This window comes from Corapipo altera, unplaced genomic scaffold, assembly GCF_003945725.1.
Source record: "Corapipo altera isolate COAL_440 unplaced genomic scaffold, ASM394572v1 104b, whole genome shotgun sequence".
In the NCBI taxonomy this organism is placed as follows: domain Eukaryota; kingdom Metazoa; phylum Chordata; class Aves; order Passeriformes; family Pipridae; genus Corapipo; species Corapipo altera.
The window spans coordinates 469,290-493,272 of record NW_020885023.1 but is presented as its reverse complement, the minus strand read 5'-3'; the positions used below and the strand labels follow the sequence as shown (position 1 = coordinate 493,272).

Below are 23,983 nucleotides of genomic sequence, written 5' to 3'. Positions count from 1 at the left end.
ACAGGTACTTCCAGACTTGCTGGGCTGATGGTCACTTCAGGCCAGGACATGTTGTGGCTTCATAAGTACATGTGCATCTGGCTTTTAATGGAGACCCTGCAGACGGGGTGAGCCTGTGGCCAGATGTGTCTGCAGCTGTGAGCTCTCTCACTCGGAGAGCTTCTCCTCTCATCCTCAGTGGCTCGACTTCCAGTTTATCCTTTCTTTCCCTTTGTTTTGTATCTTTTTCCATTTCTCACCATTGACCAGCATGTCCCTATCCAGCAGCCCCCACCAAGGTCTCTACTTGCCGTTCCTTGCTCTGCTCAGCCAGGGGATGTCTGAGCAGGTCCCCTCCTGTCCAGCTCATGGACGTGCCCTAGGTCCAACCAATGTTTCTGGGAACCAGTGGCCAGGGGACACTTTATCAGGAGAGCCTGGAGGGAGCTGTTGTGGTTTGTAAGCGCTCATGCTTCCCACCAGGAGTTCCCCCCATCTTTGAGCACAGTTTTCTAGAAAGGGGTGTATGTGTGACCTGCCAGTGGCCCAGCACAGGTTTCTGATGTGTCAGGGGGAGCCTGCCCAGAGCCAACTCCTGTCCTTATCACCTCATCAATTCTCCAGCTGTTCTCTAGTCCCATCTGGAAAAAAATAAACCTCTTCTATCTCCTCAGCGTAGCCCACTGATTTATCTGTCTGGGTTCTTCTCCATAGGTGCTTGTCCATAAGAAGGCATGCTTCAATTTATTCATCACACAGGACTGTTTTGCTGCTTCCTCTGGTATTCCGTAGGGTATTTCTGCAGCTGACCTGCGCTGTTTGGCTTTACAACTCCCAGCAGGGAAGGCCCTCTCCAGAAGAGCACTCAGACACCGTGGCACTGCTGGTGCTCTGGGCCTTGGCTCCACAGCCAGACAGGTTCTGGGGGTTACTGGTTGGGGTCTCTTGGTTCTTGCCCTCCACGATGTTTCACCTTGCCCCACAGGTGGCTGTGGGCTGCTGAGGGCGAGCTCCTGAGGGCAAGTGTCCCTGCATGGGAAACCTGGCTGAGGCTGCGGAGGGGTTTTCCTGAAAGAGAAGCAGTGGTGGGTCTTTTGTGCCGGCATGGGGGGCAGCTGTCAGGGTATGTTGCAGGCTTGCTGCTGAATTTTAGGGTGAGGAGCAAAAGATTGTAAAAGGGTAATATTCTGTTGGTAATTAGGACAAAATTAGTGTCTGTGTAAAATCAACCCAAGTCAATCAGTGGATGTGAGATGCTGAGAGAGTCCCACCGCAGGGGCTGGGAAATGCAAGGAGCCTGCTGGGGGCAGTGAGTGGGAGAAGGATAACATCCTTCAGCTGGGTGGGATGCTGCCACAGCCAAGATGAGAGAAGGAAAGGCAAGAAAGAGTGAAACCTGATGTTGGATTTCTTTGCTGAGAGCTGAGGATCAGCCAGCTAACGAGGCAGTGAGTTCTGAGGGCAGAGGAAGAGCTCAGGACATGGTTAGTGCTCATTAGCAGCCAGAGATGTGAGAGCTGTCAGCATGGTGGTGGTGCTTTGCGCTGGCCAAGCCTTTGACTGTCCCTGGAAGGAGGGCTCGCCCGCTGATCCCAGTGGCACAGCTCCTAGCAGCTCCTCAGCCAGAATAGCCGCTTTGAAGCTGCAGTGCTAAAGGCTTGAGAAATTAATTTTGCCTGTCAGAGATTCAAATGTAAGTGTGTGAACTGTAGTTCAGCAAGGTACGAACTCACCTGGCTGCGCTCCAGCTCTGGGAGTGCTACTCACCGCAGGGGAGGGGAGGCCAGCAAGTACCTGCCTGTGTAAGCTGGTATTGTCTTCCACATAAAACATGCCCTTAATTAATAGCTAGCATGAACCTAAGCCACTATCTCTGTTATCAATTTGTGGATGTGGTTGGATTGTCTGTCTCCCAGGACAGTAATATCCCTTCATCTTACTGCAAATTGCTCGCAGCATCCTTCTATTACGCAGGCTTAATGCTTGAAAAATAGAGATTTAATACTCCACCATATCAGACTAAGTGAGGTCAAAGCAATTCATATTCACGATCCCACAAAGCTCCCCGGTGTTCCTGTGAGGAATGTGATGTGGAGGATGCAAACTGGCGAGGTCCTGCCCCAGCTCCTGGCTGTCCCACACCGACAGGGACCAGGACAACCACCCATGGTGGAAGCATTGGCTCATCCCTTGGAGGAGAGTGGGTGTTCACTGGGTGCAGTGGGTGGGGAGCCCTGCCAGGCTGTGCCAGCCCCTGACCCTGCATTGCTGCGCCCCTTCCTGCATTCCCTGTTTTGCCTGGTTTTCCTAGAGCAGAACGGCAGCAGCCTGTGTGTTTTGTGTGTGTGATAGGATCAGTGCTGCGGGGATTCCCAGGGTGCTGGAGGTTCCCTGATGTGTTTTTAATGAGCAGGCTGAGCATAACTTGTGTGCAAGTTTCCTCTGAACTGCTGGTTGTCACCTTGGCTCTGGGCAGAAAGCCTGCAAGTAACACATCCTGTGTTCACATGTTTATTTTTGTCCTGAAACGTATATTTTGAGAGAAAATAATAGCTGGTGTTTGTGTGTTTCCTCCCCAGCAAGCAAATATATATCTTCAGGGTTGATGCATATATTGCCAGGATGCATTCCTTCTGCATTTGCTTTCATGTGCGTGCCAGGATGTGGATTTCACCTGCAACTCATGAGGAAATATCTAAGCACATAAAATAAATGGGAAGTTCAGTTTGGAGGGATTTATGTGCAGAAATTAAACATGGTTTAGGAGAAATATCCCTTTGTCCTGCACAAAACTGGTGTAATGAACATAATTCTCCGGGTGTGAGCTGAATGTCCAGGGGTTCTGCCCTCCCTGACTGCAGTGCAGTCCTGGGCTGGTGCACACCTTGCTGTGAAGCCTCAAGGATGGGAGATTCCTGGCCGAAGGCTTGGGAATGGGACATAGCCTGTGCTGGAACAAACCAGGTGGGCTCTGAGGTGTGCCAGGACTGGCTGGGACCATGCAGGCGGTTTGTGGGCAGGGGCTGCTCCCTGGCCCTTGGGCCCAGGCGGCCAGCCGGGATATAAAGTCTCCAAAGAGGGGCCCAGGAGTAGTTGCACAGAGGAGGTGAGAGGCTGTTCTGGGAGACAGGAGGGGTTGGTTTGCCTTTTCCCATTGCTGTCTGTTCAGACTGGTGCAGTCAGGGGCTTCTGTTCAATCCCAAGGCTGTGAACATCCACAGGATGCTGTGTGCTCTCCCAAGGGTCATTTCCAGAGGTCCTAGGACCCTGAGCTGGTTCCATTGTGGCTCATCCCCATCCGCTGGCTCCAGCACTCTTGTGTGATGCTGGAGGTGGCACTGCAAAGGCTCCATGCTTCTTTCCTGGCTTTAAGAAGCTCCCTCTTAGGGAGTTTAGACCTTGGAAATGGGATCTCTGATGTGTACCTCAGTGGGCAACAAAGGGAAAATTTATATCCCTGTGTTCAAGACCTGCAGGAGTTCCAAGAATCCTTTAAGAGACTAAAGATGATCTGTATCATAGACTATGTTTTCCTTGAGTAAAAGCTATATACTATGTAGAAAAACTGTAGTTTGCTTCAACACTGGAAAAGTAGGATTTTTTGAAACTTGGAGGTAATGAGAGTGGGACAGGGCTGAGGACTGCCATGAGAAGACGAGACCTGTGCATTTGTCAGCAAGAACCTGGAGGGGGGAGCATGGCTATCTCTGCTCCAGATGAACACATCCTGCTGGGAAGCATCAGTGCTGCCATGGTGGAGCAGGCTGCCTTCTGCATGGACCATGCTGGGCAGCAGCCCTTCCACTGAAAACACTGCTTCTCACAAGAATGGATTGTTTCCAGGTCTGAGGAATTCAAAGAGTGAAAGTGCTGCTTTAAAATTAGGTGTCACAGCTCACAGTGATGGCTACACAAGTGCACTGATTACAGCAGGAGGGGTGGCTGCAGAGCCGCTGGGGTCCCCTGCTGGGGCCATCTCCTGGTGACCACTGGGCCGATGGAGTCGTGAGTGGAACCTCCACAGTGAATGATTCCGGGAAAGGAACTGCTGGGCGAGTGTTGTCCTCCGAGGCACAGTGACACACAGATGAGTGCTGAGGGGTGGCTAATTGCTCAGGGCAGGCTGACATAATGGAGCAGTTCTGAGAGCACCTCAGCTGCGGAGGTCAGCAGTGACGCAGAGGGCTTAATTTTTCATAGCGTGCTCCTTGTATACTACAGCTCCTCCTGTAATGGACTAGCAAATTACCACACTATTTAAAAGGCAGCAATTTATAACATTTTGATAACTGTGTGCTCCTGAGCATATGTCAGCTGTGCCTGTGGACAGAATGAGTGAGAAAGCTCCCCTCCCTGCAGCATGGGCACGGGCATATGGGTGCACACACACACATGTGCCTCTGCCATCCCGGCACCTCCTCTCCAGCGCAGGTCAGAGGCCTGTCAGGCCTCCTGGAAAAGACCTCTCCCTCTCCCATATGGGTTGTCTCTGTCCTATCCCTGCTCATTTCAATGTGTTTCTGGTTTAGGGACCCTGCTGATGTTCTGATGCCCACCCAGTCTCACTGCTCCCTAGTGCAGCTGCCTGGTGTCCACGTGGGTGTAGGCAATTGCTCTGGGTGCATCTGCCTGTTCCCGTATTTGCACTGCCTCCTGCCACAGGGTAATTTACTTCAATCCCCAAGAGGTGTCGAGGTGGTCACTCCCACAGAGGAACTGCAATCATGAGGAAGTGGCAGGGCTCATGGAGCTGTACTGACCTGATTTACAGAGCTCCAGGGTCAGAAGGCAACTGTTTTTTAAGATCTCTGCTTACCTATTTGGTAGGAAGGTGCCTTCAGGCTCCATCTCAGGTGCAGCTGCTCCCGTGTCTGTGCACTCTCTGCAGACACACTCGAGTCACCATGCACACATCTGGGTGTCCCATTCGCTGTATTTCAGATATGTGCTGGCCCTCTGCTGCTGCCCTCCTGCACAGATGCTCTCTCTCCTTCATGGGAGGAATCTCCCTTCATTTCTCACCAAGAGGAGTCTGAAGAATTGAGTGCCCAAAGAATTTGCATGGAATTATTCATCCCGCTCAAGTAAATAAACCCTCATCCCTGGGTCATGGCAGCAGGTCAGCTCTTCCTGCACAAATTGGGCCCTCTGCAATTTCCTCACCAAAGCTGCCGCCTTTGGCAGAACTGCTGGGCGCCGTGTCCTGGGAGAAGACAGCGGCGAGAGCTGAGTGCCAGAACGGAGCCCAGGCACTGGCGTATTCTTGTGTCACACCACAGGAACAGGAGCAGGAGCAGAGCGCAGGACAGCATGGGGCAGAGAGCCAGGAGCTGTGTTTGGGTGGACAGTTTGCAGTGAGTGTGCCCATGGGTTTTACAGCACTATTCCTGCATTAGCACCACAGCAGGGGGGGTTGTTAACTGTCTGGTTTCCCTCTGGAGTGGTGTAACTGCTCCATGCAGCAGAGATGGGTCCAATTAATCGGACGGATAGAAGTTGTTAATGCACCTTGGAGAAACGTAATTTAATTGGAAATTATTATTATGTGCTGCTCCTATGTAAAGAGTGTGAGAATCAGCACTAATAGCTCTGTATGAACATGACTTAATTGCTCTGTGGTTCTGTGATTTAAGCTTCTTTCCAGGTGCGCTTTTGTTTCACCGATGTCTCAGGTGGGATGCAATGGCACACTGGGGACCAACGAGGTACAGTCCCATGAGTTGGGGCTGTCAGTTCTCTTTGTGCTGATTCTCTGGTGGAGCTTGAGTCCGTGATTTGCCTTTGAAACTCGCAGGGATCAGCTTGGGTTGCCGTGTGCTGAGGGCTCCTGGGAGCAGCATTCCTAGCTGGTGGGGTCAGCCCACGCCTGCCTCATGCACTAAGGCAAAGGCTGTTCCCTGCTGCACTGTGATGTCCAGCTCAGCTTGCCTGCCTCACCACGTGTCCCATTCCAACATGATCTGCAGGATGCTCCTTCCCTCACTGTGCACAGACCATGCCAGGGTGGCACATGCAGATGGGCAGTGCTGGAGGGCACAAGCGACTGCAGCGGCTCCTTGCTGCTCCCACGCAGACTGTGGATGCCATGGGGTTACAGCTGGCCACGTCAGCAGCAGGAAAGGAGCCCTGGCGTGCCCCTCTCCATGGTCCCGGCTGGGCACAGGTATGTTCACCTGTGCAACTAATCAGCAGTGACGGTATGAGAGATGGAGAATGGAGCCTGTATAACTTGCAAAGAAAATGGCAAACCAAGGAAGGGAAACTTTCTCTCCTGCAGAGCTGTGAAGCACCCCTGGCTCACAGACCTCTCGTGGTGTCTTTTGCAGGAGTGGTGCTTACATAGGTGAGGAGAAAGCGTTTTTGCAACAGCATGGAAAATGTGTATGAGGAGACAAGACATCAGGCTGCCATCAGCACAAATGTATCTGTGCCTTATTTTTCTGCTTTCCTGGCTCCCAGACAAGTGCCACCAAAACCAACAATTTTCCTGTCCTTTCTTTCCTTTGCTTTCACAAGTATCTTAAACCAAACCCCTCCTTCCCAGCAGAAACAGGATGCGCTGCTGGGTATAGAATAAAAGATCAGTATTTTTAATCCCTCAACGAGAAACAGGCTCAGGCTCCTTCACTGTGCTTGTGGCTGCAGACTTGGACACCACCAGCCTGGCTGTGCTCCATGGGCCTTGCCTATTCTCTTGGCTCCTCCAGAGAGGGAGAGCTGTGGAGAGGGGCCCAGGCACTGCAGTTCTGGTGATACCTTAAGATTTTAGGCAACACCGGTTGTTTCCCACTGCAGGTCAAAGCAAGCAGGAGCCTCCTGGCTACAGGCACATTGATCCACCTCCCTGGGGACAATCTGCAAACATGGACAGGAGGGAAGAAGGTGGCTGCAGAGCATGTGTCCATCCTATCCTCGTGGCTTTTGTGGGAGAGGCCAGCAGGCTGGCCAGGCACAGTGGGGGGGGGCTCTCCAAAGGGCATGGCTGGTGCTGCCTCTACCAGCAGATGCCCAGAGCTTTCCCATCACAGCCTGATGAACAGAGATCCCTTCTAAAATGTGTCCCACGAGCCCAACTCTAACTCCAGGCACTGCCACCCAAGGGAGCGAGAGGAGTCTGTACCACAGTTGGGGCGGCTCAGATCCAGAGCAGGACAGGGGGACAGTGGTCCCAGGGGTCCCAGCACATGGGCAGGGCAACAGTGCTGTGCCTCGGAGCACACTCACAAGCGGAGCTGATTTAATAAACAACAGGAGTGTTTTCCCAGGCCACATGCTGAGCTGTATTCAAAATACATTTGTACGAACATCAATTTTTAATGCCATTTATGCCAAATGTTGTTGCAAAAAGCAGCCGTTAACATGACGTTAATTCAATCACTGGAAATACAGTACGTGCTACTAAATGAAAACATGTTATTAGTCAATTCGATTAACTGGATGTAACTCTTCCAAACACAATGTAATATGGTTTCTACATGGTTAATTATGTCGTACAAATTACATGGCAATCGGGCTTAGCACTGGACACACACATACAATTAATACATAAGCAGAAAAACAGCTTGTGATGCACATTTGAACTCTGTAAAAATTATTTGAAATATAAATATCTTGCAGGCTTTAAATAAAGAGGCAGAATTATGCTGATACTATAATGAGAACAGGGCAAATTCTAAAAGAGCCAGGAAGGCCTTTGTGGGGAGATCACAGATGTTCATGGTTACTTTCACAATGAGTTTTAATCTGCTTTAAAAAGACCATTTTAATTTTAAAGATAAACACTCCTGGCCCTGGTGGCATCTGTGTGGGAATCTCTCAGCACCCATGCAAGCCTCCTCTGTGTTTTAGGAAGAATTTGTGCCCACCTGTGGGGAATGGTGCCGAGCCCTGGCGCAGGGAGCGGGCACTGTGCCTGGCACCCCCGGCAAACCGCAGGCACCACCAACCCTCGGCACAGCGCCCGTCCCACCGCACAGACCGCCGGGCGGGCACCGGGGAGCCCCGAGGCTCTGCCGCCTCCGGGAACCCCCAGCGGGGGGTCAGTGAATGCCTAACGCCGGGGGCTCTGGAAGGAGCAGGCTGTTCTTGGGAAGGACTCGGTTCCGTAGCCGGAGGGCAGCTGCAGCCCACGCCGGACATCCGAGGAGGCGGCCCCGTGCTGACCCTGCAGGGAAGGGCCTGCACGCCCGGACGGGGCTGCCCGGGGACCCACCGCCCCCAGGGCAGCTTTCCACTGCTGGCAAAGGTGGTTGGCAGCTTTGGGAGAACAGAAATCCAGGTCCTTGTCCCCTGGGGCTCTGGGACATGGGGCAGTGGTTCCCCCTGCCCGGGGGCCCTCAGGACCCTGTGCTGCATAAGTGTCCGACAGCTCATCACTGCACACGGGGCGGAAACAGGCGGGTGGTGGAGCTCCGGAAACGCAGTTTTAAAGCTGTTGCTGCAATGATTATCACAGTTCATGGAAACGTGACTCGTCTCCTCAGACTGGTAATCCCGACAGCACCCGGCGAGGCTCAGGGCAGTGCGGGAGCCCGCACTGCCCCGCACCGCAACAGCGAGAGGGCGGGAGAGGGGCGCTGATGAGGGGAAAGGGAGATGTGCCAGTGGTCGTCACCCCGGTGCCCTGCGGCTCCACTGGTGGGGGTGGATGCTGCACTGACATCTCCAGCTCCCGGGTGCCCACTCCTGCCCGGGGACAGGTGCTGTTACGGGCAGGCTGCCGGCGCTGGTTTAATTTGACATACCCAGGGGCACGGTCCGGCAGCCGCCGGTGCGGTGGGGATGCGGCTTCTTGGTTTCACAGGGAGCGGGGAGCGATTTCAGCAGCCGCCGAACGGCCGGCGCAGACACACACACCAGCGCGCTGCCGCTGCTGCAGCCACTGAGGAAGCAGTGATAAAGCTCTTGGAGATATTCCTGTCTCATCTGTCTCGAGTAAATCAGAGCAAAGCTGGAAACATCAGAGGAGGCAAAATGCAAAAGAAATAGGAAACTCCCTACTCCCAGTGAAGGCAGAATGTGGTCTGACATGACCACTGGCAGCAGAAGGTTTTCACATGATCGGGGGCTGCTTACATGAGGAACTGTTCATTATTTAGTGGCTGCTTAAGGGGCTGAGGGAACAAAAATCAAAGCTCCTGCTGTTGGCTGGCTGATGAAAGGGCTGCGGCCGCCCCGCTGCAGCCGTGTTTCCCTCCAGCCTCACCTGCGCCGGGAGCTGGAGAGGTGTCTGGCTGCTTGCTCAGAAATGAAAGCCCTGAGAATCAATCATTTGTTTACATTGTATGACTTGTTGAAAATCAATTGGCTCCACATGCTGCAGATCTGATTGCATTTTGTTAGCAGTCACAGGGAATGGTTTTCCCTTGACATGCCTGTGTTCGTGGTTTCTCCAATGCATCAATTGTACCAAGCTTTTAGGATAATTGAGCCCGAGCAACAATCCCCTTTATAAATATTAACTCTGATATGCTTGGGAAACTCTGCCTCTCCTGGATGAATTTTTAACTAGCTTTTTAATCTATCACTCCTTGTTAGAACAACAGAAGTGTTCCTTGGAGCCTGTTCCTGCCTTCCAAGTGCCAAGAGAGTGGCATCCCTGCTGAGCCCTGCTCCCCGGGAAGGGACCCAGAGCCCCTGGTCCCAGGAAAGGGCCCACTCCTGTTTTGCCCATGGGAACAATCCCACAGAGCAGGGACACAGAGCTGAGAGAAGTCGTGCAGGGGCTGAGGAGAAGCTCTGGTTTCTTCCAAAGGGACTGGTTACACTGGGATGAGTTTTCATGTGAATCCTTGGAAATTTCCTTAGGTGATGCCCAGGACAAGCAGAGCCCAGTGATGGGGAAATTTCTTGGAGCAGGTGCCCTTCCCTGTGCCCACCCACCGCAAATGGCCTCTCAGGTGATGCAGTCTCAGCACCGAGCATGGGGACAGGCTCCCTCAGAAAAACTGGGGAGCTGGGAAAGCTGTGAGTGTGGGATGGGCTCCTCTCTCTAGCAGGGGCTGCCAAGCCCCTCTGAGCCTTCCTTTCCATTGGCGTTTGGTTCTGCAGAGCAGCTGGTCACAGTCCAACAGCTCCGGCCCAGCTCAGCTGAACTGTTTCTTTTCCCCCACAATCAGACGTTGCCTTCTTTAATATCATCTGAACGTCTGTCAAACTGTGGATTTTCTGTGAAACCTCTGTACAGGAAGAGACAAAAGGCAGCAGGGAAGCTGTTGAAATGAAAGCCTTGCTTTACATTTCAAATGCTTTAACAGATTTTTCTTTCTGTTTTTCTTGGATTTTTAATAAAAGCTTTTAAAAGGCTGTTTTTTTAATGGTGATTGCTTGCCAAGGGACATGTCTATGGGGATGTGAGGAAGCTGTTGCACTCAGAGGTTGCACAAGTCACTGGCCCAACTAGGCTTGGCGTTCCAGGCTGGTGCCTGCCTGTTCCAGCAGAGTGGCTGCCGATGTTCTACAGGGGCAGGATGGATGGATTGCCTGGAGAACCTGGGCATGGCCTGCCAGCATTTGCCTAATAGGCATCTTGGAAATGCTTCTGGGAGCTGAGCCTGCCTTCTGAGCAGCTGCTGTTTCTCTCCAGTAAGTATGTAAATCCTAGCACATTCCCAAGCGCAGGAGGTTTCTGTCAGGGTCCAGAGGCTGCACACTGCTGCCGTGGTTGGGAGACCCCAGGGGGAACTCTGAAGCTTCATGGTGGGAGCAGCATCAGGTGAAATAACTGTTCTTGGGCACCCGCTCATGTTACAGGGCAGTACTTTTGGGTTTTTAAGCAGTCTGTATTGTGCTGTGACTATTATTAAAATGCTGCAGTAGTCTGTAGCAGTGCGGCTTGCTCTGGAGGGTGCACAGAGATTTAAGTCCAAGTTGTGTTCTTGTAGGCCAGGCTGGGGACAGCAGCATTTATCCCATGTGGAGCCAGACCCCGGCACAGCTCTGCCCCGGTCTGTGCTGTCTGCACCTGTCTGGGTCCACAAGTGATGGCTGGAGTGGCCAGATGCCAAGCAAAGGGCACTTGACTGCCCCACTGCCTTCTCCTGACCCCTGGGTGTGGTGGTACTCCGCCACTGTGGCTGCTCCATGGCTGCCCTTGGCACACTGCGGGCTGGGAACACCAGCACTGGCTGCCTGGGATGCTCCTGGCCCCTCTGCCTGTCACCCTGGCTGGTGGCAACACAAGACACCTCCTTCGTAATGATGAAAATGAAATTCCTGATGCCAGGATGACTGCTGGGCTGTCAGGAGACATTCCTCTGCTGACACCAGCCTGGCAGCCAGGAGAGCCACTGGCTGGCTGTCGGCCGGCCAGCCATACCCATATTTCAGTGCTTGGGGGAGGCAGATTATTTTCCGCACTGATTGGTGTGGTAGCAAAGTTTAGCAGAAAAGCTAAAACAAACAGACTATGGAGTGTCACACTGTGTTAGTGCTGCACAGAGGAGGGTTGTCAAACCCACAAATAAGGCATGGGAGAAGCCTGGGATTGACACTTGTGCCGGTGTCTGTGCTCTGACAGTGCTCTAGGTGAGTGGCTGCCGAGGAGATGCTGGTACACCTTCCTTGCTGACAAACTCAGTGTTAAAGTGTGGAACTTGAATCAAGGCTGATGGAAGTGGATTTATTTAAATTGCTGGGATAAATTAACTTTTAAAGCCACAGTGAAAAAGTCTGTGCTGCGAATCAGGGCTATGAATATTCAGGCACATGCACTCATTAAATTAGTTTGTTGCAAACATATTTGGAGGCAGCTGTTCATTTAATAATCAGGGATAATCACAGAAATAGGCGACCAGTTACTCCATCTAAATTGCATGGTTAAAATTATAATTTTATAACTCTATCTCAGCAATTAGATTTAATAGCTATGAAAATCCAGCAAAACCCAGTTGAGGGAAAGCTGCTACTCTTTTAGCGCAGAAAAGCCAAGGTCAGACTGGGGCTCCCCTGTGCCCGTACTGCAGAATTGTTAGGGCAAGGGCTGTTTCTGATGCTGCCCAAAGTGCAGAGTTAAGACTTCTGGGTTAAACGCTTTGATGCCAACACTGAACCAGGCAGGGGTTAATTTTCTTGGTATTTCTTGTCTTCATTACAATATTTGTCCCAAGAACAGATTAATTCCTCTCATTCTTTCTGCCTTTCCAGCCTTTTGTCACAGAAATGCATTTCGCAGGACTGTAATGTGTGATACTTGCTCTGAGTTATGGCTCTGCCATACGCTGTAAAAGTTTGACTCTCTCAGTATTGTACATTTTGATTCTACCCCTGCAGGCTATAAACAACTCAAATTACCTCTTTCTTTAGCTTCCAAGAGGACTAATCCCCTGTCTAGGGCTTTATCAGTCAGTTGAGAAAGAGTGAAACCAATGCCAATGCAAACAGAATATATTGAAAAAAACCTTATCACCACAACACGGCCTCTTGCTGTAACTCACCAACCAGCTGGGCTGGTGAAACGCGGTGCTGCAGTTGCCGACAGTTCTGTAATGGGACCAGCACCAGATCATCACCCACCCACTCACCCATCATCCCTCCTGCTCTGTCGGCCTCTACTGAAGCCTTACAGGAGCAGGAAGGGCTGGGATGATGGGGGGTGGCAGGCTGCCAGCTGGGACCCTTTTTAGCAGCCCAAACCCCATGCTGGGGGTGGGCTCAGTTCTACTGGTGGCTCTCACTGTCCCTCCACCACCAGTCAGTGTCCATTCTGCCATGTGCTGCTCCAGCGTGGGCTGGAGTGGGCAGGAGGCTGCACTGGGGACACATTGACTGTGGGGTGGGGAATCTCTCCAAGCTGCTCCCTTTTGTCACTGTCCTGGTCAGGCCTTACTGAGTGGATCTGAGGGCTTCTCCTGCACCTCCTCCCTGAATGCCTTCAGGCTCTCCTCTCTGCTGGTTGTGGGGCTGCTAGGGATCAGCCTTGGAGGCCTCTGCCTGGGGAGGGGGCTCTCTTGGAAAAGAAAGCCAGAATTCATGAGAGCCACCATGGGAAGAGATGTTCTGGCCCCTAAGGGTACCCTCCAGCCTGCAGCAGGCAGCTCGTCGCCTCAGCTGGAACTCCTCTCCAGCGCCGGAGCCAGTGTGGGCTGCTCCAAGGTTTAACACTTTATTAGAAAATGAGAGGTTTTAGAGCATGTTCCAGAGGAGAAGGAAATTTATTGTTGCCCTGGCCCTGCAGCAAAGCAAAACTCAAATAACCCAGGTGCAGAGAGGACGATAAATCCCTGCTGGCAATCACACTGCTAAAAGGATGGTGACAGCCACAGCAAAGTTTGGCCAGTTAATATTTCTCATATCTGAGTGAGAAAAATAGCATTATTCAAAATTATATCTCTGCTAAATTATGCAAGGAAAAAACCCAGAAATCTGTAAGGCCTTCTCAACACCCTGCCTCAGAAGCTGCCAGTTTGGAGAGGGTTCTTGGGGGCAGCAGGGGGCCCCAGGGGGTCTCTTCCCCAGTGTCTTCCTCTGCCACAGGACCCCTCTGCAGCCAGCCCTGGTGGCACATCCTGCCCTGAGCCAGGCAAGGTTTTCTCATTTTGTGAAAGCGAGATGAGGAGAGAGAAAGGGGGAAGTAGTGAGGGCTCCATCAGGCACCAAGCAGGCATTTAAAGCACTTGAGGGGTGAGAGAAGGGGTGTCCCACTGGTGTGACCAGGACAGTGACTGGTCGGGTCAGTGACTGCCAGCAGCCCCCTTGCTGCCCGAACTGCCACCACAGCCAGCTTGTTGCAGGACAGACGTGGAGTGGGGTACGTGCCTCTCTGGCTGGTGTCTCTGCAGTGGGATGGGGAGGGTGCTCATCACCCTAAGAGCTCTAACTCCTTGTTCCATTTAAAGACTTAATTATGAGAAACGTTCACTTCCTAATTTTTATTTCCAGGTGGTCATTGCTGTGAAGTCAGACTTGTTCACTGAGTAAAGGTGCTTGGCTGGGAGTCCTGGGAACATCAGGGAACATGAAACAAAGGAAGCCTTTCAGCTCAATAGATGCTATAAATTTCCAGTGTGTTTTTGTTTTATGCTCCAGCTGAAGGCAGCAGAAGCCATCAATCCTCCTCCTGGCTGACCCTGAGCTGCTGGTGCACAGGCAGGCTGGGCAGCATCTGTCTGGGACACCTCTTAGGGGGTGAAGGTCAGGGAGTGTCCTGGGCCGTTGTGGTTTGTCTTTAAAAAACAATTTTCCATGAGCAGAAAATGCAAGCCACCCAGGGATAGTTGGATCTTCCTGGTGAGATACCTCACTGTCAGCCTGTGGAGTGCTCCAACACAGGAGCCAGTGCAATGTCAGCGTGGGCCCCCCCGGCGCAGCCACCCTCTCCCCCCCCACGCGATTCATGGGCTTTTACATCTCTGCCATTAGCCTGTTAATCCAGCACCTGGCTCCAGCCACACCACGGGGACGATTTATGGTTCTTACAGATCAATTTCATTACTCCAAGGGGAAAATCAGCATCTTGTTATGGACAAAATGACAATAAATGAAACGACCATTAATTTACGATCTTGCCACACAGTGGCACTCAAACAGATTCCCATTAATGGCTTGTTATTATCACCTCCCATACTAGGCTAATAACAGTTCCTGGGAAAAGCTGCACTGAGCCCTGGGAAGGGGCTGCTGCTGGCTGTGTGGGACCCAGGCCTGTCCTGCAGTGGCAGAGCAGCCCCCAGCTCCACTGCCCTGTCCCACCGAGTCAGGGGGGATGCAGCAGTCATCCCTGGCTCTGGGGCCTGGGCACCCACTGGCATTCTGGAGGGAGATACTCCTGTTGTTCTCCGTGGGATTTGGGATTCAGAACCTTTTGCAAAGGTACAGAGAAAAGCGAGGTTGGGCTGGTCACATCCTCTGGGGACAAGGGACCAGGGTTACATCTGTACAGGGATTTGCTGGGCATCAGGGACCCTTCTCCCATACTCCTCTCCATCCCCTTGCACTGAGGACAGTACCAGGGACATCGTCTGCTGACAAGTAGCTCCTTTAGGCAGCAGTTTGATTTTTGATGCCCATTGGTCCATTGCTCATGGAAAATGAATTTGTGGATTTTTGCAGACCAAGGTCGGTGGGATCCCTGCCCGGCTGAAGGCCACAGGGTCCCCGCCGTTCCCCGGGCCATGGCCCTCTGCTGGCCAGCAGGAGGGAGCCGTGGCGCAGTCGTGCCAGTGGAGACTGAAAGACGGGATGGATGGAGGCTGCCAGGCAGAGAGGGGAGGAGCTGCCAGCTGAGAGAGAGCTGCCCAGAGAGTGGAGCAAAAAGCTGATTTTTCCGTTTGCTTGAGGCTCAAAAAACCCAGAAACATTGGTTTGACATTAAATGACTTTTCAAAAACTTCTACAAAGCAGAGAGCTCCATAAAACACAGAACAAAGGGCAGCCTTTCTGTGTGTGGAAGTTCTTAATTGGTCCAAAATGAAGAACTTAATGTCCTTACTGAATTTTTACTTTTTAAGAACATTAAAGGTGTCAGGTGGAAAACCACCAAACTTCTGCTTAAAGCACTGTCCTTTTGAAAAGCCGAATAAATTGACAACACCAAACTCAGGCTTGAGAAGGTTCAGTGTCAGCAAATTTGCTTCTTTGCCACAAAACATTTCATTTGAGGAACTTCTCCTGGCGGCTCTCCCAGGCCTGCCTGGCTCCTGTCCTGGGTGCTTGCTGGGACCGCACTGTCCCGAGCCCGGATACGATGTCATGGGACCGTCCCCTCACACTGGGCAGGGCCAGCACCTCCCCGAGGTTCCCCAGCACAATTCGAACTGCCACAGCTTCTGCCTCGCCACCAGCAAGGCGGTGGGCAGGGGGCACAGCAGTGCCCACGGCTGAGAGCAGCTGGCAGCGGGCTCAGCACCCCCACACGCTGAGAGACCACATCTGCTGGGGGTAACGTGTGTGTAATGTGCGTTTTGCTAAACACATTTTTTGCATGACAAGTAAACGTGAGGAACTGATCTTCATAAACACATTTTTACAGTATTACAGCAGTACAAATAAATGCTCTGGCATATCTCCCAGTGTCACTTTTATTTACAGTTAAGTGACCTGTTATTACTGACCCCTCTGCCATAAAGGCCTAATTGAGAGGAGGCCATGGAGTGAGCAGGGCTGGTGTGAGAGAGCATCATGCTAAATAATTCATAACGAGCACTGTGGCTGTTGCAGTGATATATGTAAATAGGAGCTCCTTAGTTTGTAACTTACAGTCTGGGTTGGTTTATGAATTTTAAAAGGAGAAAGTCTTCATTCTCTGGTGCAGAACTAAGGAGAGTTTCTGTTCCCTGAAGTCCTTTCCCCGGGAGCCAGCTTCAGAGGTCTGGATGAGGCAGGAACAGTCTGCTCATGGCCTCTTCCTGCATTAGCACTCTGTTTGCTCCCATGTTTCACCTGTGGCTTTGTGATAGTCCCTGCAGGACCACCTGCAGGTCCAGAGGACAGAAACCAGCACCCCAGGGTGGAAGTGCAGCATTGGTATGTAAGGGCATTGGCAGAGCATCCTTCCTGCATCCAGCTGCAGGGACCTCAGCCTAAAACCCCTGACTCTGAATTTTTCCCCAGCTCAGGGAGATGCCTCTTGCAGGAGGGATCCAGTTTGCCACCTGGACCAAAGCCACATGTGGATCCCAAGCTCTTTCTCTGCATCCAGGGCTGAAGGTATTGTGCTTGTGAGGCAGAGCCGAGAACCCGCTCCCCGGGGAGCGCCTGGGCTTGTGCAGGGCCCCACACACTCGTTGCAGCTCACATGAGTAAGGTGTTTCCCTTTTATTCCACCTTTTAATTCAATATCATATCGCCTCTTGTTATGAGAGTGGGATAAGAGGAGCTCCCAGACTGTCTCTTCTACACCATTATTTATTCATTCTGTTTCTACCTTGTTTTTCTGTCTCTCCTTATTGAGAATTGTTACAGTGCTTGATATTATTCTTGGCCCTCTCTGGTTCTCATCTCTTCCTACAATACCCTCCAGAGATAGGGTAATCACTCCAAGAAAATTGACTTACATTCAATGGCAAAAAGCTTCATTAAAACACAGGTAATGCTCCCAAAGGTGCCTTCTGTTTCTCAGAAATATTCAGCAAAGCTCATCCTTCCAACCGCAGGTGTTGAGGAGTTTTGGAGCTGCCCAGGCAGGGCTGTGGGGAGGATTCCTCTGTGCTCTCGCACTGGTGTGCAGGTGAAAGGAAGCTCTGTGGTTCAGCACTGCTCGGGGAGCCCTTGAACCCTCCCTCCCTCCTAGGGAGGTTTTACTTTCCTAGAGTTCAGGGTGCTGCCTACAAGCTTGGCAGCTTTCCTCTGGGCACCCTCAGGGATCTCTTGGGACCCTCCAGCTGCCTTCCATTCCATCCAAAGGGGCATTTGGCAATCCCGCCTTCTCACAGAAAGGCTTTGCTGACTCGGGCACAGCTGCTGAGATGCACCTTGCAGTCCTGTGCATGGGTCTCACCCTGCCCTGCCCTGCTCCTGTCCCAGCAGGACATGCTGCCTTGAAAAAACCTACCCTCAGGAGCCAGGTCAGCTTTTCCAAACCTTCCCAGGGGTGTGAGAGGTGGCGAGTCCAGCCACCTTCCCCTCTTTGTGAGTTTGCATTTGTGGTGCCCAGGTGTGCCCTGTTCAGTGGCTGGTGCCCCATGGCATGTCCTGAAGTTCTGCTCTGCTCCTGTTCACCTAAACTGGTGTCATCGGCATGTTTTGTGGATCACTGCTTACCTTCCCTGCCCTTCCCAGAGACGTGGGTGCTGCCTCTGCCACGACCAGTCTGTTGCCCACGGGAGCCCCTGCAGGCTCCCACATGCCGGGTCTGTCCCAGCCTGGGCACAATACAGAGCTGCTGTGGTGAGGAAAGGAAGGGAAAACAGGAACAAGGAATGTCCCCTCTGGTTTAGCTGTTCTTAATGGCACCTGAAAGTTTTCCTGGGCTTCAGTTAACACAAAACCAGGTCTCTGTGCTCCCTGCAAGCATGGCATGGAGTTGTGATGATGGTCAGGGCGTGCTTTAACGAGGAGCAGGGGCTGCCCCAGCCGGGGGCTGCAGCTGCACCCATTGCATCTGATGGGAGCCCGTGGGGCAGTAAGGGAAGCATCCCCTGTCTACCTGTTGCTGGGCTGCTCCTGCTTCTGGCTGGTAGTGCTGGGGACCCGCTCACCAGGGAGGGTGTGGGGGGGCCTCAGAGGGAGCAGCGTCCTGCAGGGGCTGCTGGCTGCTCCTGGTGTCACAAAGCCAAAGCTGGTGGAGTGGGCTCTGCAGGTCAGGTGTGCCACACCTGGGTAGGGGGGGTGGTCCTTCAGGAGGAATAAATTATGCTTGTGTAGTATTGTTTGGGAAGGGTGAGGCTGGAAAACTTGCCTAAAAATAACTTAGAAAGTCAGTCTCTCTCCTCCTGCAGCAGAGGAGTAATTACCACTTTGTAAAGCTTTTAATTTTTTTAGCGTTGCATATAAATACTGCTGCTCCAGAGTTCAGAGGCAGGGATTTTAAATCTAATCCACATTTAACAAGGCTATTAAAGAAAATGTTTAAGCTGCCAAAATTTAACTGATTACAATATTTAATAAATCTTACCCCAAAAAAAGGAAAACTAAAAAGGAAAAAAATCAGCAAGGAGCCAAGATCATATGGCTTTTATATGTGCACTACTGAGAGTGCTTTAATGGGAAATAGAAACCCAAAAGATTGCAGTAATCCTGCCAAAAAGACCCAAATGTATTATAAAAATGTTTAAAGCTCCATTTGAGTTTTTCTAATTAACTTGGTAATGACACCAGCATTCTCTCTCTATATCAGGCTCCTGAAAGATCAGATGCCTCTCAATTGCTGGAGAAACCTTAGAGTGGTGGGAAAAGTGAGGGACTTGTCCCCTCCCTGGGGGGCTGGAGCACTGCTTTCAATGCCTGGGTGGGGTATTCGGGGGGGGTCTGTCTGGGCTCTCTTCTCCTCCCCAGGCAGTGAAGGGCTGTCAATTTACTGACAGCCAGTGAGCAAAACAGTGAGATGCAGTTTGCTGCCCAGCCAAAGGTGCCCTGGGAGCTTTGTGCCAGCCCTCCTGAGCCTGGTACCTGCACAGGACTGTGCCCCCTTTATGCCTCCTGCTCTGCAGCACACCCACTTAAGGATTTTTGTTAGTTTTGAGATGAATATCTCCTAAATCCTCCGGAATAAGGTGGGCAAATGAAAATGTGTTTGGATCCTTGCAAGTGTTCAGCTTTTGGTCAAGGTAGACCATATAATTCCATGGTTGAAGGCTCTGGGCTTCAGCAGACACATGGTGATGAGGTGTTGAGTGTTGTAGGGGAAATGACAGAAGGATGCAGAATGCATTTGGGCAAAGGCTCAGCCCCAAACACCAGGTGTATGTCCTGAGCTTTGGTAATAGTGAGGCCAGACCTGCTGCTGCTCCAGGTCCTCCTATCTGGAGAAATGCCTGGGGGGCTTGCAGCTCTCCAGGTCCTGGCTGGCTGATGTGGGTGCCTTCCTCTCCTGATACCAGCACCTGGGGGTTCTGCTCTTGCTCCCAGCCTGGGCAGAAAAGGATGGACCTGAAGCAGCACCAAATCCCCAAGTGTCCACCAGAATGGACCTGAGATGATTTTGTGTGCTGTTGAGATCTCCTGGCTCTGCACAGACAGCTCTTGCCTTCCTCCTGTCTGCACAGTCACCTGCATTCCCAGTTGCTTCTTCTGCTTCCCCAGGAGACAGCAGAAGCCTTGCAACCAAAGTTGTGGTTTTTCTGCCTTGTGAGCAGTGGAGCACAGCTGGAGTGGGGCCGTGGAGGTGCAGGAATGTGCATGGGGTGCTGGCACCAGGTGTCCTCACTGCAGAGGTGGCAGCAGCACATTGCTTGGGTACTCAGTGATTTCCATGTGGTGCCTGCAGGAGGTGATGGATGCACCTGTAACAGATGCAGGGCATGCCTGGTGTGTGGCCACAGCTCCCTGTACGAAACTGCAGTGACAAGTGTTCAGACACATTCTAGTGCTGTACAAATTGTCTAAAACTTGAAGCTGTCAGACGTGAATTCTTTAGCCAGGTATATTTTGAAGATATAATTCCAGTACCCAGCAGTGCTGCCTGCAGTCTGACAGCGGTAACAGTGGCTCCCCAGGACTCCATTGTGCCATCACCCTGTACCTGCTCACCCACCTCGGGGCTCCCTGCAGCCATAGGTCCCTCAGCTCAGCACTGTGCCTCATGATGGGGTTTGACTTCCCTATGTTCTCCTCCAGCCCACTGAAATTTGATTTTGTTTGCCACGTCTCTTGGCAGTGTCAATCTGCACTATTAAAACTGAGATTTGCTATTATTGAAAGTTTTAATTCAGAAGCTTTTTTCTGGGGCAGTAGATCTGTTTCCTTGCCACGTTTCAACATTTCAACTATACAGCATGGTGTGCCTGGCTCAGGTATGCTGGGGGGAGATTCTGCAGGGCTGTGCAGCCATGTCTGGGGCAGATTTGGTCCTAATCTGACTCTGCTGGCTTGGCTCTTGCTTCCCTGAAGAGCAGCTGTGTCGTGCTTGTGCTGGCTTGGCTTGTGCTGTCAGGGGCTGGTGGCCAGGCAGCAGCTGGGCACTGGATGCTCACTTCAGCTCAGGAGGTTCCTTTGCAGCATCTCCCTACGTGTTTGACAGGTGCCCTGGAAGAGATCCCAGGAAAAGGGCTCTGGGCCCACAGGATGTGCTCCTGTGGGCTCTGATGGAGATGTGCAGGGCTAGTGCTGGAAGCTGCATAGGATGTGCAGGCTGGTGATGAACATATGCTGTCTCTTGCCTGGGCAGTGTAGAGCAGCTCTGACAGCACGAGGCTGACTTGACAATCATTGAGGTGTTTGCCTAATGCAGCAGTTCCCCAGCTTCAGTGGAATTCATAAAATGTGCCTCTGCAGATTCCCTGAATCATCACAGCAGGAAACTGAACCCCCTCAGAGACCCAGAGCACAGCCCTACCCCTCGCAATGATAATTGTGTTTCCAGAGCACCTCTCCCTCCATGCTGCACAGGACCTGGCCGAGGCACTGGCAAAGGTAATACAAGTTGGGGAGTGTGCTGCACCCCCTATGCCCCCCACACCACTGAGCTCAGCAAGTCATGGCAAGAAAGGTGGGGTTTTTTGCTGAAGGTCAGGATGTGACAGTGTTGCCTTAATGGGGATATGTGAGATCTACTACTGCTGGCTCTTCTGTCGCTGCTGCAGGTTAAACACTCAGCAGAACCACATGCAGCTCCCAGAAAAGGACTTGACTTGTGCTGAAACACAAGAAGAGCCCCAAGGAGGAAAAGTGGGCAAAGTGGGCAAAGAGGAATGTGAGTGATTGTACATTTTAAAACACGATGGTTTGAAGCTGAGTTCTGGTACCTGTCTGTGGAAATGGCTGTGGGAGCTGTTTCCTCAGTCTGAATTTTGCCTTGAATAAAATCAAGCAAATAGTGCAGGAAGTTTGAAAACAAACAACCTTTTCTAAAAAGCAGCATTTTTCAACCATGCTGTCCCCTCTGGTGCCTCCTCCTGTGCAGAGTGGCCAGGACCTGTGGCTGACAGGAGCTCTGCTCCCAGTGCAGGGAGCTGGTGGCTCCCTCTGATCCAACACACCTGCACCTGGGGCATAGTTGTGTCTCAGTGGGGCGGGCTCCTCTGCTGGGCTGAGCCCCCCGAGTGCCCTGTGGCCAGGGAGTCCCCTCGGTGTGACCTGCTCTGCAGGCTCTCCAGCCCCCTGGAACTGCCAGTGATCCACTGCCACCTGCACCTTGTCCATGGCATTCCCTGCCTTGGCATTACCTCCCGTGGGGTTTCACACTCCCCTTGCATATGTTAACCAGGATTCCCTATCAAACAGGGGTAGATAGTCTGAAAAACAAGATATTGATGCAAGTGTTGAGCCACTTTATTGGCTTGTTCACGTATTAGCAGCTGTCGTTCCCTTCCTGCTGCTTGTGCTCAGAATGGATTTTTATTGCTTAATTCTCTGCAAGTGAAGTGATAGCAAATTGTAAAATCCTATTGCTTAACATGTAGTATTAAGTATTGAACCAGCAAAAGAATCAATTACAGGTTTGGTCACTGATTAGCTTGACTATTTATGGAATATAACATCAAGTCTCATTATAATTCTGCTCTTTAATTCAGGAAATAAAGCCCATGTGGGGAACCAATGGCTGTGAGCGGCTCTGCTCCAGCTCTCCAGCTGGGGGATGCTCAGCACTGCAGGGAGGTGTCATCTGCAGCCTGCTCCCCACATCTCCACCAGGGCAAGGCCACCCCTGGGGCTCCATCAGGGTCCCCCCATCCTGCAGGAGATACAACCGAGCCTGAATCCATCTCTCTGTTTCTCTGCCCTCTTTTCCTCACCCATGGAGGTTCCAGGGGCCAACTGCAGGATTGGGGACAGGGAATGTCCTGTAGCCCTGATGCACCTTCACGTCTCCTTACCACTCCCCCCCACCTTGTGATTCCCTGCACACTGGTGGGCAGTCGATGGTGGGCAGCTGAGCTGATACTGTCCTGAGTGAGGAGCCTCATGACCAGCACCCCAACTCAGGAGCAGCTCTTCACTGGACTTTGCAATCAGTCTTGGGTTACTTCCTTACTGCCAGACCCTGGCTGTAAAGTAAAGGATATCTGGCATCTGAAATCCTGACAAGCCCTTCGAGGCTCCTGCCTATGGGGAAAATGGGGTGGGAAGCAGTTCGCAGGAGCCTTTAGCTGAGGGTCATATGACAGAGGACTCTGACCTCAGCTGGGTCACTGGGTCCATCCAGGACCTTAAAAACTCTGTCTTGCTTTAGGTAAAATATTGGTGCAATGACCCAAGTCAAATGAACTATGAGGAGGTATCTGAGCCCAAGTTAAATCCTTGCAGAAACTGCTAAAGCAATTGTAATTGGTGTCTGGTCTCTCCTGGAAAACCTCCAAAGCAGGAGGTATAGGGGAATGGGCTGTCAGTTCCATACAGGATGAGCTGGGCTGGCTGTGAGAGAAGCTGGCATTTCCCTCCCTACATCTGCTGGGGCAGACAGCAAAGGTGGGGAGGGCTCATGCTGAAGCCTCTTCCCTTCTGCTTCTCCTTTCTGACTCACAGCAACGTGTCCTGCATATGGTTCCCTTGGCTGTGTAAAAACTCCTGGAAAAGGTCGTGGCTTGTGACAGGGCACAGAAACTTTGCACCATCCTGGGGCTCCCAGGGATTCCTGGTGGTCCTGTGGGACTAAGCCCTCAGTGCCCTGATTCTGGGGACTCTGGTCTTCCACAGCCTCCCTCGCCAGTGGCTACCTTTGCTGATGGACAACTGCAGTTGGATTTCCAAATTACACCAGCTCGGATTAGATTCAATATCCCTTTTCTCAGGCCAGACAACCCTTTAATTCCTTTTCTTTCGATTGCATGGGGACCCTCTGTGCAGCTCAGACCCTTTGGCAGAAAATCTTTGATGTGCCGAGGCTGTTGTGTGCTGCTGCTGCAATAAACCGAAGACACAGAGCTCCAGCACAAACAGCGGGAGAGCAGCGAGTTTTCCCTTCCAGCACTGAGATTTCTGGAGGCTCCTTCTTGTCTGGCTGAGCTTATCCCCCTTCCAGGAGCAGCTCTGCTGGCATACTAATTTATAGTGTGCTTGAGCAGTCCCCCTGCATCCTGAGCGAGGATGGTTTGGGAAATTAAAGTTTGTAGGAAATGCATCAAAAATCTGATGTCCTTAAGCAAGACATCTGTTTTTCCAGCCACGAAAAGGGAGGCTGTGCCTGACTGCAGTGCTGGGGGTCAGCAGAGAGAGAAGAGGGATGGGTGCTGCTGTGGCAGGGGACATGGAACTGATGTCCTGGCGAGGGGAAGGCTGGGGGGGTAGCCCAGGGTCTGTGGGCTCTGGGAGCGTGGTGCTGCCCCAGCAGCTACATTTCACCTGGACTGTGCTGGCCTGGGCACGTTCCTGGTGCTGGCAAATAATAAATAACAATAATGATTATGGAAGCGCTGTGCATGTGCCCCATGGGCTCTGCAAAAAACTTCTACATCAAAATCCAACTGCAATG

At 51.9% G+C, this 23,983-nt stretch overlaps 1 protein-coding gene across 3 annotated transcripts; it reads left to right on the top strand.

The window, feature by feature from the left end:
- The first annotated feature begins 3,975 nt into the window (after positions 1-3,975).
- Positions 3,976-15,847, top strand: LOC113959131. Of its 3 annotated transcripts, XM_027667928.1 has the most exons (5): positions 4,925-5,063; positions 5,148-5,333; positions 5,937-6,142; positions 14,005-14,109; positions 15,028-15,847. In XM_027667928.1, exons 1-5 carry the CDS (start codon positions 5,041-5,043, stop codon positions 15,234-15,236), a joined length of 729 nt encoding a protein of 242 aa, XP_027523729.1. In that variant the 5' UTR covers positions 4,925-5,040; the 3' UTR covers positions 15,237-15,847. The 3 variants fall into 3 exon arrangements, 1 of the variants encoding a protein (XP_027523729.1); XR_003531705.1 differs by lacking the exons at positions 5,937-6,142; positions 14,005-14,109; positions 15,028-15,847 and adding an exon at positions 3,976-4,144 and having other exon boundaries at positions 4,921-5,063; positions 5,164-5,328; XR_003531706.1 differs by lacking the exons at positions 4,925-5,063; positions 5,148-5,333; positions 14,005-14,109; positions 15,028-15,847 and adding an exon at positions 6,306-6,558 and having other exon boundaries at positions 5,940-6,142.
- Positions 15,848-23,983: the final 8,136 nt, after the last annotated feature.

Coding starts and splice junctions, on each gene's coding strand:
- LOC113959131 (XM_027667928.1), top strand. CDS start 5,041: ATGGAATTATTCATCCCGCTCAA. Junction 5,064..5,147: donor GAATTATTCATCCCGCTCAA/GTAAATAAACCC, acceptor TCCTCACCAAAG/CTGCCGCCTTTGGCAGAACT. Junction 6,143..14,004: donor ATGGTCCCGGCTGGGCACAG/GTATGTTCACCT, acceptor TTTATGCTCCAG/CTGAAGGCAGCAGAAGCCAT.